General features: G+C 32.1%; 1 protein-coding gene across 3 annotated transcripts in view; it reads right to left on the reverse strand.

Moving 5' to 3' along the window:
- Positions 1-15212, reverse strand: part of LOC129615844 (snake venom 5'-nucleotidase) — a 159646-nt gene that overhangs the window by 29680 nt on the left and 114754 nt on the right. For 2 of the 3 annotated variants that reach the window (XM_055531228.1, XM_055531225.1), the window contains exons 3-4: positions 3829-4011; positions 3039-3602 (exon numbers count right to left, since the gene is read on the reverse strand). In XM_055531228.1, the coding sequence (XP_055387203.1) occupies positions 3039-3602; positions 3829-4011 (747 nt within the window). The remainder of the gene's footprint in view (positions 1-3038; positions 3603-3828; positions 4012-15212) is intronic. The other variant, XM_055531226.1, reaches the window with a different exon arrangement.

Below are 15212 nucleotides of genomic sequence, written 5' to 3' on the forward strand. Positions count from 1 at the left end.
AGGTTATTTTAGGCTAATGGGGGATAGTGGTTGCAGAGTTACTGCCTATGCGGATGATGTGGCAATCGTGGTCTCGGGTAAGTATCCGGAAGTACTGAGTGCGATAATGGCGGGGGGTCTTGATATAAAGTTGGGTCAAACCAATGGTTTGTATTGTAGCACTTTTCCCTTCAACAAGTGAAAATTCTGCTTTTAAAAACAGGCTATGTATACCTATCGCACTATTAAAATTATTTTCATTCATATACAAAACTATTTCTAGGATTGTATATATTTAGGATGAACGATTTATGCAATCTTTGAAATAATGCAAAAATTAATATAAAGTGGGGTTGACATAATGCTCGATTTTAATTGTATGAGTTAAGAAAAATAATTATATTTTTTAATGTCATGGTATTTACCGTTAGCTTTTGTGTTTATAGAAATTTGAAAAAGCTTGCGGTTTCGGAAATATGAGGTGTCAAAAATTCAAATTTTACAAATTTCAAGAGGCGATAATTTGAGAGGGGGTGAAGATGGAAAAAAATTTTCCTCTAACGAAATGAACTATTGGTTAATGTCTAAAAGTTTCTAAAATTTCAAGCTTCTACAGGCTGGGGTCTAGAAGAAAAACGACATCAAAAATTTGGAAAAAAAGGACTTTAGATAACGGTAAATTTCAACGGTCATTTTGTTTTTCTAAAGTTTAACTATAGTATGCCGCGCTAGGGGAAGCAAGCCGCTGCCTTTCTGCGTTTGCAAAATTTCAAAAATGCTTATGTTTTCATTGCAACAAATAGTTAAAAAGCCCATTTTTTGGGTTTTGGGGGGGTATAACTTCTAAAGGGGGGAAGATAGGTAAAAATTTTGTTCTACGGAAATAAGTTTCTAGTACAGATCTATGTACGTATTAAATTTCAGCGTTCTATCTTCAAGGGTGTAGAAGTTCTGTAAACAAAAAAAGTGTCCACGGACGGACGAAAAAAATTTTGGAAAAGTGCTAAAAAAGGAATGTGCCCGGGTTTGTCCTGCCCAGGATGGCGGGGGTCAAACTGGGCTTAGCAGGCTGCGCGTTATACCTTTGCGTGATTATAGATAGTAAGCGGCTGTAGACGGAAAACATAGAGGATAGGGTAAGAAGGGCCACGAATGCGTTGTTTGCCTGCAAGGGAGCGGCTGGTAGTCCTTGGGGAGTGAGCCCTCGACTGGTCTGCTGGTTGCATGAGTGTGTGATCAGGTCTATTCTGACGTATGGGACATTGGTGTGGTGTCTAGCGGTGCTTCGGAATAGGCAGAGGAGGAAGTTGGACAGGGTGCAACGTATGGCGTACTTTGGGTTTCGGAGGTTATTCTCGACTTGGATCCGGTGAGTGAGCTGGTGAAAACGGTGGCTGTGAGGAGCACCTTGAGGCTACAAACAATAGGTATACTGATAAACAGGGAATACACACGCAGTAAGATTCTGGGACAATATGGAATGCCGCCTATGGACAATAGGTCTGACTTTGTGATGCCATATAGCGACTGGGGGGTTGATAGGACGTGGGTCTTGGTTTTGAGGGTTGCCGATGGGCCTTTTCTGTTGGCCTAGTGCATGGGCTTCGCGCGGGTGTACGGGTGGTACTACTACTACTATAAATCTCTGCTTATCGACAGATTGTTTAAATCAAAACTGACCTACAGGACTGTGTCAATGAAGCATACCACATGATATTCTCCGAAATACTAACTTTTGCAAATGTAAGCGAAACTGGTTTACTAACATAAAGCTTTGCATAACAGATAAAGGACACCATTTTAAGTGGTTGTTATTCACTTTTTTAACCATTGAAGGAAAACATTTGGTATAACATTTACACTACTTTATTTTTCTCAATAACTCCTAAATCAGAACATATAGAAAGATGGCTCATATACCAGATTAAGGCTCTGTTAACAAGACTGCCAGCTGTGATAAAGCTACAGGAAATTGCAACGTGATGTCATCTTAAAAATTAACGTTTTTTAAAACCAAAAAGTAAAAATTTCGAGTTTTTCGAATTTAAAAGTCATGTCATTCCGAAATTTGAAATGATTGTAACAAATGTATAATGAGAAAATTCTTGGTCTGGAGTTTTGAAATCATATTTAATGCGCATTTCAGACAAAGGCATTATCTGGAATTTTACTTAAAATTTCCAAAAGTAAAAAATCTGAAAATACGAAAATATTTTTAGAAAATTTTCTTCTAGCGAAATGTCGCACAACCTGTTGTCTAGAAGAAAGGCGACATCAAAAATTTGGAAAAAACGGATTTTGGATAACTCTAAATTTTAACTGCCAATAGGAGAAGCAAGCCAATGCTTTTCTGCGTTTGCAAAATTTGAAAAATACTTATGGCATTAAATGGTTAAAAAATGGCATTTTTAGGGTTAAAGATAACTTGAAGAGAGAGGAAGATGGGTAAATTTTTTTTTTTACGGAAATAAGTTTCTAGTAAATATAAAATTTCAGCTTTTTATCGTAAAGAGGGTAGAAATTTTGTAAACATGTTCAAGGACGGATGGACGAACAGAGTGAAACTAATAAGCACTTTTTATCAACAATTTTTTGGAAAATTGCTAAAAACATTCTTGATCAATAACTTTTTATCGTGTATCTTATAGAGTTATTAAATTCATTATAAATTCATTAATTATTATTGTATTATCGCATGAAATTTCTCTTGAACTACAAGCTGGACTAAATTTTTACATATACATTAAATTTTTTGCATACTGAATTAAATTTTTTTGTAAATTCGTATGTGGAATATACCATAAGGTTTCCCTCGTTAGGTTCACCATAAGGTGCCAAAAATTTGGGTTAATAGGTAGATGTGCTGTCAAAATTTTATTAAAGATACTAAATAAATTTCTCTCCAGTTTGAATAAAGTAAACAAAACTGAATGTTTTAAATCGCAAGCATACAAAGTGACATCAACAAGAATGAAAAAGTGAGTTAAGTATAAATAAACAGAAATGCTATACATATAAATATGTAATAGCAAAATTTATTTTTGAAACTTGCTTCTTACCTGAATATTTTGATAATGTCTCTTTAAGCGTTGCATCTTCCTCATAGTCTGAAGTAACGTTAATTGGATCGACTTGCACTTTTACTTTACCATTTTCATCACGAAATTTATTAACTGTTATTTTAGAGAATTGTCTGAAATCGGTTCCAGATTTGATTATCTTAGTGCCATTAATGTCGTGACACTCAAAAATGTGATCATGACCGCCAAGTATAATATCAATATTTGGACAATTTTTAGCTAAATTAATATCATTTTGCGTTCTCATATGTGTAAGGGCGATAACAATTTCACATCCTTCATTCCTCAGTTCTTCAGCTAATTTATTACCAGCTTCAACATAGTCAATAAATGTTACTTCAGCTGGGTCAATTGTTGGCAATGTTTCTAGCCACTCTTGTTCGACAAGACCCATCAAGCCGATTGTTGTTTGACTATGATATAAAAAATGAGTTATCTTTCCGCCACCAAGGGGTCTTCCAGTTTCTAAATCTACAACATTTGACATTAGCCAAGGAAAGTTAGTTTTTTTTACTAGTCCATCAAGCACTTCTAAACCATGATCTGTAAAAAAACATAAGCCAGAAAATTATTGAATAACAATGCTGTACAGAAAAATAAAGAGCGTTTTAAATATACGGTTTTTCACGCCTAAATGTCGTTTTAAAACAACACATGCAATAATTTAGATTTTTTAATTTTTCTCTATTTTTATTAAAAATATAGCTCACAACAACATCTACACGCGACTTTTGAAAGACTATACAAAAGAAATTAGTTATCTACAAACCAAAATCATGATTTCCAAAAACAGCACAACTTGTTCCGACACCATTCAACACAGGAACCATTTGCTCACCATATGTAAAAGTACTTAACATACTTGGAAAGAATGCATCTCCGCTGAACAAAACTATGGGATCCAAATCTTCGAACGACTTGATAGCAGTACAAAATCTTGCTGCGCCTCCAACTAAAGCAATTAAACATTTTTTTTTTTTAATTCCTTTAAATACACTCAATATTTAAATTTTTAAAATTTGTTAACAATAACAATGAAAAGTTAATAATGAAAAGTTTTCATTTGAATATCATAATTATTTTTTTGCGTTTCGATTAATTTTATAGATAATTTCTACAGCATATTTTTATACGAAGCATAATTATCAAAGCGTCACTTTTTTAAAATTTTTTTCTTCTCTTTGTACATTTTTATTCATTTTTCGATTGTGGTTTACGTTACACATAATATAGATGTTAAAGGCTTAAATCATTTAATTATAAGTTAGGCTAAATATATACACACATGTGTGGATACATATATATGTATATATATATATGGATACATATATATATATATACATATTCCACACAAATAATACTTTAGCAAAATTTTTACATATGTATATCCCCATGAAAAGTTATTGCTCCTAAAGCGATTTTTTGACAATTTATTGTAACGAAGTCACAAACGAACGCCGAGCGGTGGTGGCTAGTTTCTTCTTCTTGGAATAGCATAGTTCAATTTTAAAAACACGAAATGGCCGTCAAAAGTAACCGTTATCTGAAATCAGTTTCATGTTGAAGTCTGAATTTTTAGCAGCATTTAGATATTAATAAATAGTTTATTTCGTTAGTGCCCATAGTCATAAATAAAACGTGCCTGTTTTGTTTTTATGTAGTTTTTTCACCCTACACACGCACGTAATTTTTTGTAAAAAACAATACTTATAATAGGAATAAAAGTGAAAGATATTTTTTACAAAAATTTAAATTCTTTTTTTTTTGAAAATTACTCTTTTCGCTTGTGATGTAACCTATAATTAAAAATATAAAATGTCAAAAAAATTATGCCTACCTAATGTTATACTTTTTAAAATAAATATTATAGATTTTTAGAAATTAATTTCGCTCTCGAATATTTCTTAATTTTTTTTATACTGCAATATAAATAATAACAAGAACAATAATATTGACATTGGAAACAAATACTCAAATTTTGTTCAGGGTAAAACATTAACAGCTAACACCCAATTTTCTATATCTATACCCAACCCTCACAACCTACCCAACGCTCGCTTATTGCAAACACATCCGCCTGCTAACTTTGTAGATCCGCTGACTCCTCCGATCGTTCGTATGACCAAAAGGTCTGTTGAAGATGGCCACAGTACTTATGTACTATCTCGCTTCAGAGATCGGGCTGTATATGAGAATGTTAAATTGTACTTGGCACATCTTCACGATGCGGCGGAGAATGTCCACCACGATGGTAAAACTAGATTAGGTGTTAAAGTTTTTATTGAAAGTGAGGGCCTTCCCTCTGGCTATGCTATTTTATATAGCTTATTTAAAAAATTTCATATCTGCCGCCAGTGTCGATAAAGTTTTACAAACATTTAGGAGCCATATGAAAAGTAAATGAATTGATTATTTGCAGAGGATGAGGGAAGCAAACAACAAGTTTGTTCTTCCGATGACCTCAGCCCAATCGTCTAGATGCTTCAAGTAGCTTTCGTAACAACAATAACTTGGTCCAATTAACTGCCTTGGAAATAGTATGACAAGGACTGTGAAACAACTTTCTATGTACTATCAAAATGTCCGTGGACTAAGGACTAAAACTAACACCGTTCTGTTTAACTCTTCTCTTCTTGACTGTGATATTTATGTTCTAAAAGAAACTTGGTTGCCCCCCATTATCAATAATCTTGAATTATTCGACTCTTCTTTTTCTGTTTTTAGAAAGGACCGACATGCACTTCTCTTGCAAGTACACACACCAAAGGGAGTTGGGGTATTAATTACCGTTAAAAACTCGTTATCAGCTAGTACTATTGACATTCAAGACTCCGATGATTAAAATTGAGCTGAAATCCAAAATGCTTTCCGTTGTCAATTGCTATATACCGCCTTACTCAAGTAATGAGTTATATGCGAAATTTTCTTTGGCAATTGATTATTTATGCAACTATTTTAACCCTACGGATGAGGTTTTTGTTTTCGGAGATTTTAATCTCCCCAAAATTAGGTGGATGACTCATGATGAGGAACCATTTTTGATATCAATTGACCGTTCTAGTGAGTTGGAGTTGTCCTTTATAGATACCTTTCATCTAAATAATTTGCAACAAATATCGTCAATAACAAACCATCAATCGAGGCAACTGGATCTAGTCTTTACTTCCAATTGGTACAACTGTTTACCTATAACTGTCCCGGATCCGTTGGTTAACGACTTCTCTTCAGTATTAAACTTTACGATTTCTCTTCAGTATAGAACTTTACTGATATTGAGTCTATGACGAGTAAGTTTTACGAAATCATTTTTGCTGCATTTGATTTATTTATTCTAGTGTTGAAAACTAAAGATACTTGCTCTGGCCCTTCATGGTTTTCACAAGAGCTGAGTGTACTTCGCAACAGAAAGAATGACAAAATAAAGGCGACAGGGACTATGATAATTTCCGATTGTCGTATGATCAATTTAAATTAGCAGCAAAAGAACGTTACGACTACTATAACTATAAAACTTCAGATAACTTAATACGTAATCCCAAAGTCTTTTGGAAGTTCATAAACCATAAGAGGAAAAGTGATACTTATCCAACCTTTCGGCACATTAATAACTATCCTAAAACTACCTTTACAAATTTTATGACGAACTCTTCTGCGGTTGAAAAATATCTTTCTAATTTGGGTTCTAGTCCTTTTCCTGGACCAGATGGAGTTCCTGAGATTATTTTAAGCAGGTGCTGCTCTTCTCTGGCGCCCATCTTAACCGTAATCTTTAATAAGTCTTATTCTTCGGGTATTTTCCCTTCCGTGTGAAAGGAAGCTTTCATTAAGCCAATCCATAAGAAAAACAATAAAAATGACGTGTCAAACTATCGTCCTATAGTTAAACTGTCGGCAATTCCTAAGGTTTTTGAGTTGATGGTATATGACAATATTTATTTCCATTGTATGCCATTCATTAGTGCGCGTCAGCATGGCTTCTTGAAAAAGAAATCCACGGTGACTAATCTAGTGAAAGCCACGACAGTTTTCTCAAATAATATGGAAAATGGGTATCAGACGGACCTAATTTACACAGATTTTAGCAAAGCCTTTGACATACTACGACATGAAATTATTATTTTAAAATTGAAACTCTTAGGATTCCCTGACAACTCCTTAGCATGGATAAAGTCATATCTCTCTGGCAGGACTTACAGAGTCCTCTTTCGTTCAGCAATATCCTCGGCTCTTTCGTCTAATTCTGGTGTACCACAAGGTAGTCACTTAGGTCCATTGCTGTTCATTATTTCAATTAATGATGTTGTTTCCATGCTAACGCACAGTGAGGTATTAATATATGCTGATGACATGAAAATTTAAAAAAAAATAAACTCTACAAATGATGCGTTATGCCTTCAGAATGATCTTAACCGCTTCTACGTCTGGTGTTCAAGTAACAACCTAAAAATCAATGTAAGTAAATGTGCACAAATGTGCTACTCTAGGCAAAAACGGCCATTTTTTACAAACTATACTTTGAATGGCCAAGCTCTTAGTCGAGATGATTCAGTAATGGATCTGGGTGTTTGTTGCGATAGCAAGTTATCATTTATAAACCACTATAGTCATATCATATGCAGATCAAGCTCGATGTTAGGTTTTATTAAACGCTTGGCAAAGAAGTTTAATATCCTTATGTCTTAAAATCACTCTACACATGCCTGGTCCATCCTCATTCTTAATATGCTTCACAAGTATGGTCACCCTATTACAATATACATATTAATAGGATTGAGTCTATTCAAAAAAATTTTTTGAGGTTCGCACTGCACCTTCTTTCTTGGGAAGACCCCATCACTCTTCCACCTTAAGAGCACAGACTCAAATTAATTGACCAACCCACACTGGGTAAAAGACATGAAGTCGCGGATTTGTTATTCATTTTTCAGCTTATGAAAACTGATGTAATCGCCCCCGACATTTTTAATAAAATTGTGATTAATTCCAACCTTAGGTCTCGTTCCCCGGATCTTTTCATGGTTCCTTTTCATAGGACCAATTATGGGCAGCTTGAACCTGTCAGCAGAATGCTGCGTTTATGCTACAAACGCAAACACAGACTTGACTTTTCACTGAAGAAAGACACGATGAAAAAGCTTCTATTTACTTATAGTTAATTATTTACTTATAGTATAACCCTTTGCTTTATTTTAACAAATTCTTGTTTTACCTTCTCATTGTCTATATTCATATTTAATGGAATATTATTACTAATAAGTTTTATTTTGTATAATTTCTAAATTTAATTTTTAAGTCAAAAATTTGTTCTGTCTAAAAAAATATGTATCTGTATATTCATTCTTTAATTTTAAGTTATGTAAAATTTTTGAGCTAAACATAAATAAATAAATAAATAAATAAATATTTTACTGATAAATATGACCATAAAATTTCCAAAAAACCAGCGCAATCTAGAAATAAATATTTTTAACAAAAAAATCCCAAATAAATTTTTTTTGGGTAAAAGGTTGTCGTTCGCTCAGTATAAAAAAATCTTTTAATCGGTAGTATCAAAGTTTTGTACAAAATAGAACTTTTTAATAGTTTAGATACAAAATATAATTCGGTAAATAAATAACAGAATATATTTTGTGTACATCAACCTGAAAAATTTAAATTGTTCAAAAAAATTGTACATTATTTAAGTAAATTTCCAATTATGTTTGTTTTTATTTAAAATTCAATAGAAAATACACTTACATATGTTGAAATTGTTACAATGGCATTACATTTTAATTAAGAATTGAATGTACAATTAAAATCCCAAAAAATTGTTTAAATAAGTTTATAAAATGAAAAGAATCACTTTCATTCATAAAATATATGTATATTGAAAATTTTAAATTATTTTTTTAAATTTTCAATAAAACATAAATTTAATCTAAATTTCTTCGACCACTAATTGCATGCAGTCTAATTAGAATTGGAAGTATTTATACCAATTTATATTATGTATTGATAAACACACAAATTTGTTTTGATTTATTATCAGCATGGATTTACACACAAAGTCTGTGACATTACGATGAGCATGAACACAAACCAATACTTAGTTTTCTTATAATGATGTATGTATTAAAAATTATAAGCGAAATGGATTTTAATTTGTTGTTGCGACACTTTAATAAACCATAGCTAATTTGTAACTAGTATCTAGCTACAAAAGTCAAAACTTATTTGACTTTACGTTCAATTGGACTTACCCTCCAATAATAAAATTGACTTTCGAAATAGTAGGAACTTATTTTTTAGATATCTGTTGTTTTAATTACTACTACTTTCGCGCCAATGTAGCCTTTTTCACAATTTACCTCACATATCCACGATTTCGTGAAATTTGTAACTCATGTTAGCTTAAAAAATTCAGCTAATAAATAATGGTGTTTATACCCGTACGAACGTATGTTCGAAGGATATACTAAATTTGCCTTACGGTTTGTAACGCTAAAAAATAACGGTCTGAGATATAGACTCAAGTGTATGTTTTTGATCAGCGTCAAATTCTGAGTTGATTTAGCTTTGTCTGTCCGTCCGTCCGTCCGTCCCAGCGATAACTCAAAAACAAATTGAGCTAAGTTCACTAAATTTTCACAAATGATTTATTGTGGTAAGTGGCAGAACCCTATTTAAATTAGACATGATCGGGGTACTGGTTCGGGTAGCTGCCATACAACTTCAAAACTTTTTTAGCTATATCTCAGAAACTATAAAAGCTGTGGTATTGAAATTTCACACAAACGAATATCTTAGTAGGGCCAATGTATTTCAAAAAAGTCGTTGAAATTACTTGGCTCCTTCTGGTACCTGCCATACAACTTCAAAAGTTATTTGGCTATATCTCAGAAACTATAAAAGTTATGGTATTGAAATTTCACACAATTGAATATACTAGTAGGGCCAATGTGTTTGATAAAATTCATTAAAATTGCTTGGCTCTTTCTAGTAGCTGCCATACAACTTTAATAGTAGTTTGGCACATATAGTTTTTCGAAAAACTCAGTATTGAAATTTTGCATAAATTAATATGGTAATACGGCAACTTAAAGTCACAGTCTGTCCCATAGTTAGTTGTGATACATTTATCCGCACATGAATAACAAATTCGTACAGGTATTCGTACAGGACAAGGTCAACTCAATTTTTTCTCGTTTTAAAAATAAAAGCTTTGACAAAAAAATTGAATAAAAATATCAGTTTATTTTCATTACGTTAAAATATTGGAATTTTTTTTTAAGAAGGTTTTTAAGAAGATATTGAGTATTATCACATTCTAAAAAGTTGTTAAAAGCTCTTGAAATTGTACACTTTTCCAAAATGTGATCTATACATAGTGGATACGTAAAATAAAAGTAAATTGGATATCGAAAAAATCGAGGACGCTTTTCTTATATATGTCATATAAATGTCGTCAAAAATAACCAATTAAATAAGCTAGCATTTATTTTCAGCAATAAAGTGTTAATTATTAAGTTTTTTTCCTTATGTGGTAACGTTTGTTGAAAATTAACATTTCCACAGAACTTTAAATTGAAATTTTTGAACAAACGTCAAAATATGTATTAATATTGTATAAACTGTGTTCCAAATTGTATCAAAAACTTGAGCAGTTTTTTTTACAATGTAAAGGTATTAAAAGCTCTGAGACGGTACTACAATCGTATTAATACCGTACTTAAACTTTTGATAAAGCATTATTGAAATCACGGTAAGTTAAATTTGTGGTAATAAAAACAAAATACTGTTGATATTGTTGCGATTACCATTAAAAATGTAGACAATATACTTTGTTACAAATAACTGTGATTGCATTTTTGATTTTAATTGCAACTTTACAAAAAAATTTCTGTTATACAGAGTAAATCAGTAAAGAGTACAGTATTAATAAAACTTGGTAAATTTTTGTTTGGAACTAGTTGTCAAAACTCAGCGGTTCCGGAGATACAAGGATTTTAACGAATTTTCGCGATAATTTGACTTGCCCAAGATTTTTAGCTTGTAACTACCCTTGTAAAAAGGGGTAGAGGCTTCAAATTAACAGAAAGGACTAGTGAAGGGCTTGAAAGCAACATACCAAGATTTTCGGAATACCAAGGATTTGAACTTTTGAAAAAACATCAATTTTTTTGATTTAGTATTTTTTCAATTTTCTTCATCCTCACAATTTTGTGTAAAATTTTAAGTTTTTTTGCTACAGAATTTTGGCCACTTTATTAAGCTCTAATTTAAGTCCTCAAACGTTAAAAAATCTTTTATGATGCAGGAGATATAGCAGAAAAACCGTTTTGATGTCAAAATTTTAAGGGCCCTAATAATATGTAAAAAATCAAAATATTATCACTATTTCCAAATTTTACTAATTTTATTTGCTGTAAAGATCACATACTAATAATTTTTGTAATTCTGAAATAAAAAAACTTAATTTCTAAAATTTTTACACAAGATTGTGGGGTTGAATCGCTGTATATCGGAAATGATACAGCGATTCAACCCCACAATCTTTTTTGAAAACTAGTTCCCAACTAAAATTTTACCCATTTTTGATGTCTTGAACCAACCAGGCATCTTGATTTATGTTAAACTGCTAGTTTTGATTTTGAAATTACTAACCATAATATGACCAGTATTCTTTTTGAGTTTGCTCAAGTGTTTGGTGGTTCTCATGATAGTGAAATTGCTAGAATTAGTTAGCACGTTAGATCTTGATTTTAGAGCGAAATATACCCAGTATATAGAGTTAATTTATCATTCAATAGTTTTCTTGATAATTTAAAAGTTCATATAGCTGAATCTAGTTATTCTGAGAGGAGATGTAGCGTCAGTAGAAAGTTACAACCTTGAATGAAATATTTGCTTCTCAGAAAAATCCATAAAAAAATAAGTTAAGCCACCTTGCTATAGCAATCCCAATAATGTTAGATTTAAATTTCGATATATTAAGTGCAAATGTGTGAAGAAAAAAATCGTGCTATATCGTTCGCGTTATTTTTAGAATGAATTATTGAAATGTAGAGGTAATTTAAAAAAATCTGATGTGATCAGCACATAACCGACCGCAATGTGTATTGTCTAGTTAAGTGAAAATGTTACAGAATATTATAAAAATGTCTGTTAAATACTTCTTTCCAATTTTTAGGACATTAGTAAGCTTATAGTTAACATACCTAGAAAAAATGTAAATTTGGCTCTTAGTAGAGTTTCGCTTTGTGCTACCCGAATTCCCAGAAATGCTCGCCAGTTAACCAGAACTCAAATATTGAATTTCAAGAAATTTCATCAATTCGTTCCGTAGACACGGTGAAAAATGTAAAATCGGCCCGCAAATCAGTTTTCGAGCCCTGATCTTTCCAAAAAATTTATATGTTCATTGTTTTAGTACGAGGAATTCAAGTATTAAATTTCAATTAAATCGGTCAATTATATCCCTTTATATACGCAAAAATGTATATTTGGCCCGTAGTAAACGTCCAGTTGCTGATGCCTGATTTCTTCTAAAAGTTAGGAATTTTTGCGGACGGTCGAGAAAAGCTTATATATGAAATTTTAAGTAAATCGGTTGAATACTTTCTTCAAAATGTTCAAAAATGTAAAATAATAAATCTATAATAATATCTCTAAATCTAAAAAGTGCAGTTCCCGAGGCCTAATATATCCCAAAAGTTGATCAATTCGTGCCATGGCAGAAATAAACTTACATATAAAATTTCATCAAAATCGGTTCAGTAGAACTTGAGATACACGCGTGCACACACAGACCGATAGACCGACAGACCGACAGGTTGCTAAAAATAGTCTACTTACACTTCCCTACTATGAAGACGTGCATCCCCACCGAAAACTCGATATGCAAAATTTGTTGCCATCAAAAAACCTACCTACTGTTTACACAATACGGTCGGTAAAAAGAATGGTCTTTTGTAAGTATTATTTTAAACAAGTCTTTTAGTAGAGATAGGACTATTTACTAGTGTATTATCTAGAGGGGTTTTCGTTGTTACTGAAGATAAAGATATAGTTCATGATTTTAATGAAATTTTTGTTTCTGCTGCTTGTGAATTAGAATAATAATTCTGCTTCATGTAATTGATTTGACAGGCTGGAAGTCATAGAAGATAGTAGTTATGATTTGCTGAATTTAATCAAATTGCTTTTTTGCTTTTTTAGTTTTTAATTTTAATTTTTATCTCTATTTTTTCGACACTTCACTATTTTTTTGAAATATTACACATTTTCTGTTTTTTTTTTTTTTTAATATTCTTATGGAATTGATACTTTTTTTGAGTTGCACACGTAATTAAAAATTTAATTATATGTTATTTTTTAAGAAATTTGAATTTTACATTGAAAAATTTTTTTTGTTGTTTAATTTAAACGCAATTGATAATTGTTTAACAATTCAAAATCAGCTATATCCATATCTTCAGTAACATATAATTGCCTTATTCTATAAACAACTTGTCTATTAAAGCATTGTTATGTTATTTATGAAACATTTCATATTTCTATTATAATTTATACCAAAATAAGATGGTAACCCTTTTATACATTGAATTTCGTAAATATAAAAAATAAAATGTCTACTTCAACCTTTGGAAACTTTATAGTAACCAAAACCGATTTTTGCTACCATAATGTGAAAAAGGCTATAAAGAAACTCCCTGGAACGTGACTTTTAGTCACAAACTCTGATATATCACTAAATTTTTTTAGTACCACTTTTACCAGCCTCGCCACCCTCACACTTGTAGTAAGTGAGAGAATACAATCATATTAAACTTTTGATTGACACTTAAAAATTGATGTTTACTTTTTTATGTTGTATCAGTGCTGTGCAATAAGTTTAATGTATTTTGTTTTTGGATTTAGTAATAAAAATGTTTGGAATGTGATAAAAATCGCCCGGCGGATTGGGCCACGAAATGTCCACAATAAGGTATGCTTGTAGTAAGAGTCCACTAAAATCCAAATGGAAATCCAGACGCGACGGACTCACAATGAGCGGCTCTCTGGTCTGCGACTGATCCCTGAGTGACGGCAGAAATTATATGTGCTGCCTTGCACGAGGGAATAATTCTTAAAGGCTAGGAGAAGAAAACTTCGAAATAAAACAAACAAATGCAATGAACATAACACAAGGATTGAATACCCCAGGTGGTAATCCAGTAATGCTGGAAAATCCACACTCTTCGGCGTTGATGGACCCATTTAGAAGGAGATCGGGGGTCATGCGATCACCCCCATTGGTGATTGCAGAGAAAAAGGATAGAGTTAAGGATGATAACTCTGACAAAAAGTCTAATAAGTTTGCGAAAGACAAAAAAATGAAAACCCAAGAGGGTAATATGAAAGGGCATCTTATACAGGAGAGTAAATTAGATACTCAGGACTCGAGAATAATCGAGTTAGAGAGTCTTTGTGCGATGCTACAAAACGAGATCTGCAAATTACAGGCAGAGAATGTAGATTTAAAAAATCAAATAAAATCTGCATCAACAGAAAAGAAAAACAAAGATGCGAAGGTTATTGTGTATGAAATCGCCGAGGAAGAGAAACTGACTGGATCCTAAAACAGAATAATGCAAAGAAACGAAAAATGGAAAAGTCTTCTGAAATAAATTCAGAGAGGAAATAATGAAACAAAATGAAATAAAAAAAATAATGAAACCAACCCTAAAATGAAGGCTAAAAATCCTACTAGCTATCGAGGTTGTTTGGTTGCAAAAGAATTGCAAAAAAGAAGATTGAAAAAGAATAAAACCAAGCAAAACCAAGTTAAATTTAATGAACAAGGAACTCCAAAGATAGACAGAATAACGGCACCTAGCAAGGTGCTAAAGGGAGTATCTTATTCACAAGCGCTTCAAAACAAAATCCCACAAAACAGGAAAATGAAGGAACCTGAGAACAAAACCCCACAAATAAAAAGATCTGTCGCAGACATTATGCAAATGATGCATAGTATGTTGATTAGAATTGACGAGATCTCTAAAAGATTATTAAAAATAGAAAATGCATACACTGAGGTGTATACGGGGACACCAAAGAAATTAAAAAAAGATGTACGTACAGTAACTTGGAATGCTAATGGTGTTCTTAATAAGAAACAAGAATTGGAGG

Source organism: Condylostylus longicornis, unplaced genomic scaffold (assembly GCF_029603195.1).
Source record: "Condylostylus longicornis isolate FDR11 unplaced genomic scaffold, ASM2960319v2 ptg000152l, whole genome shotgun sequence".
In the NCBI taxonomy this organism is placed as follows: Eukaryota; Metazoa; Arthropoda; class Insecta; order Diptera; family Dolichopodidae; genus Condylostylus; species Condylostylus longicornis.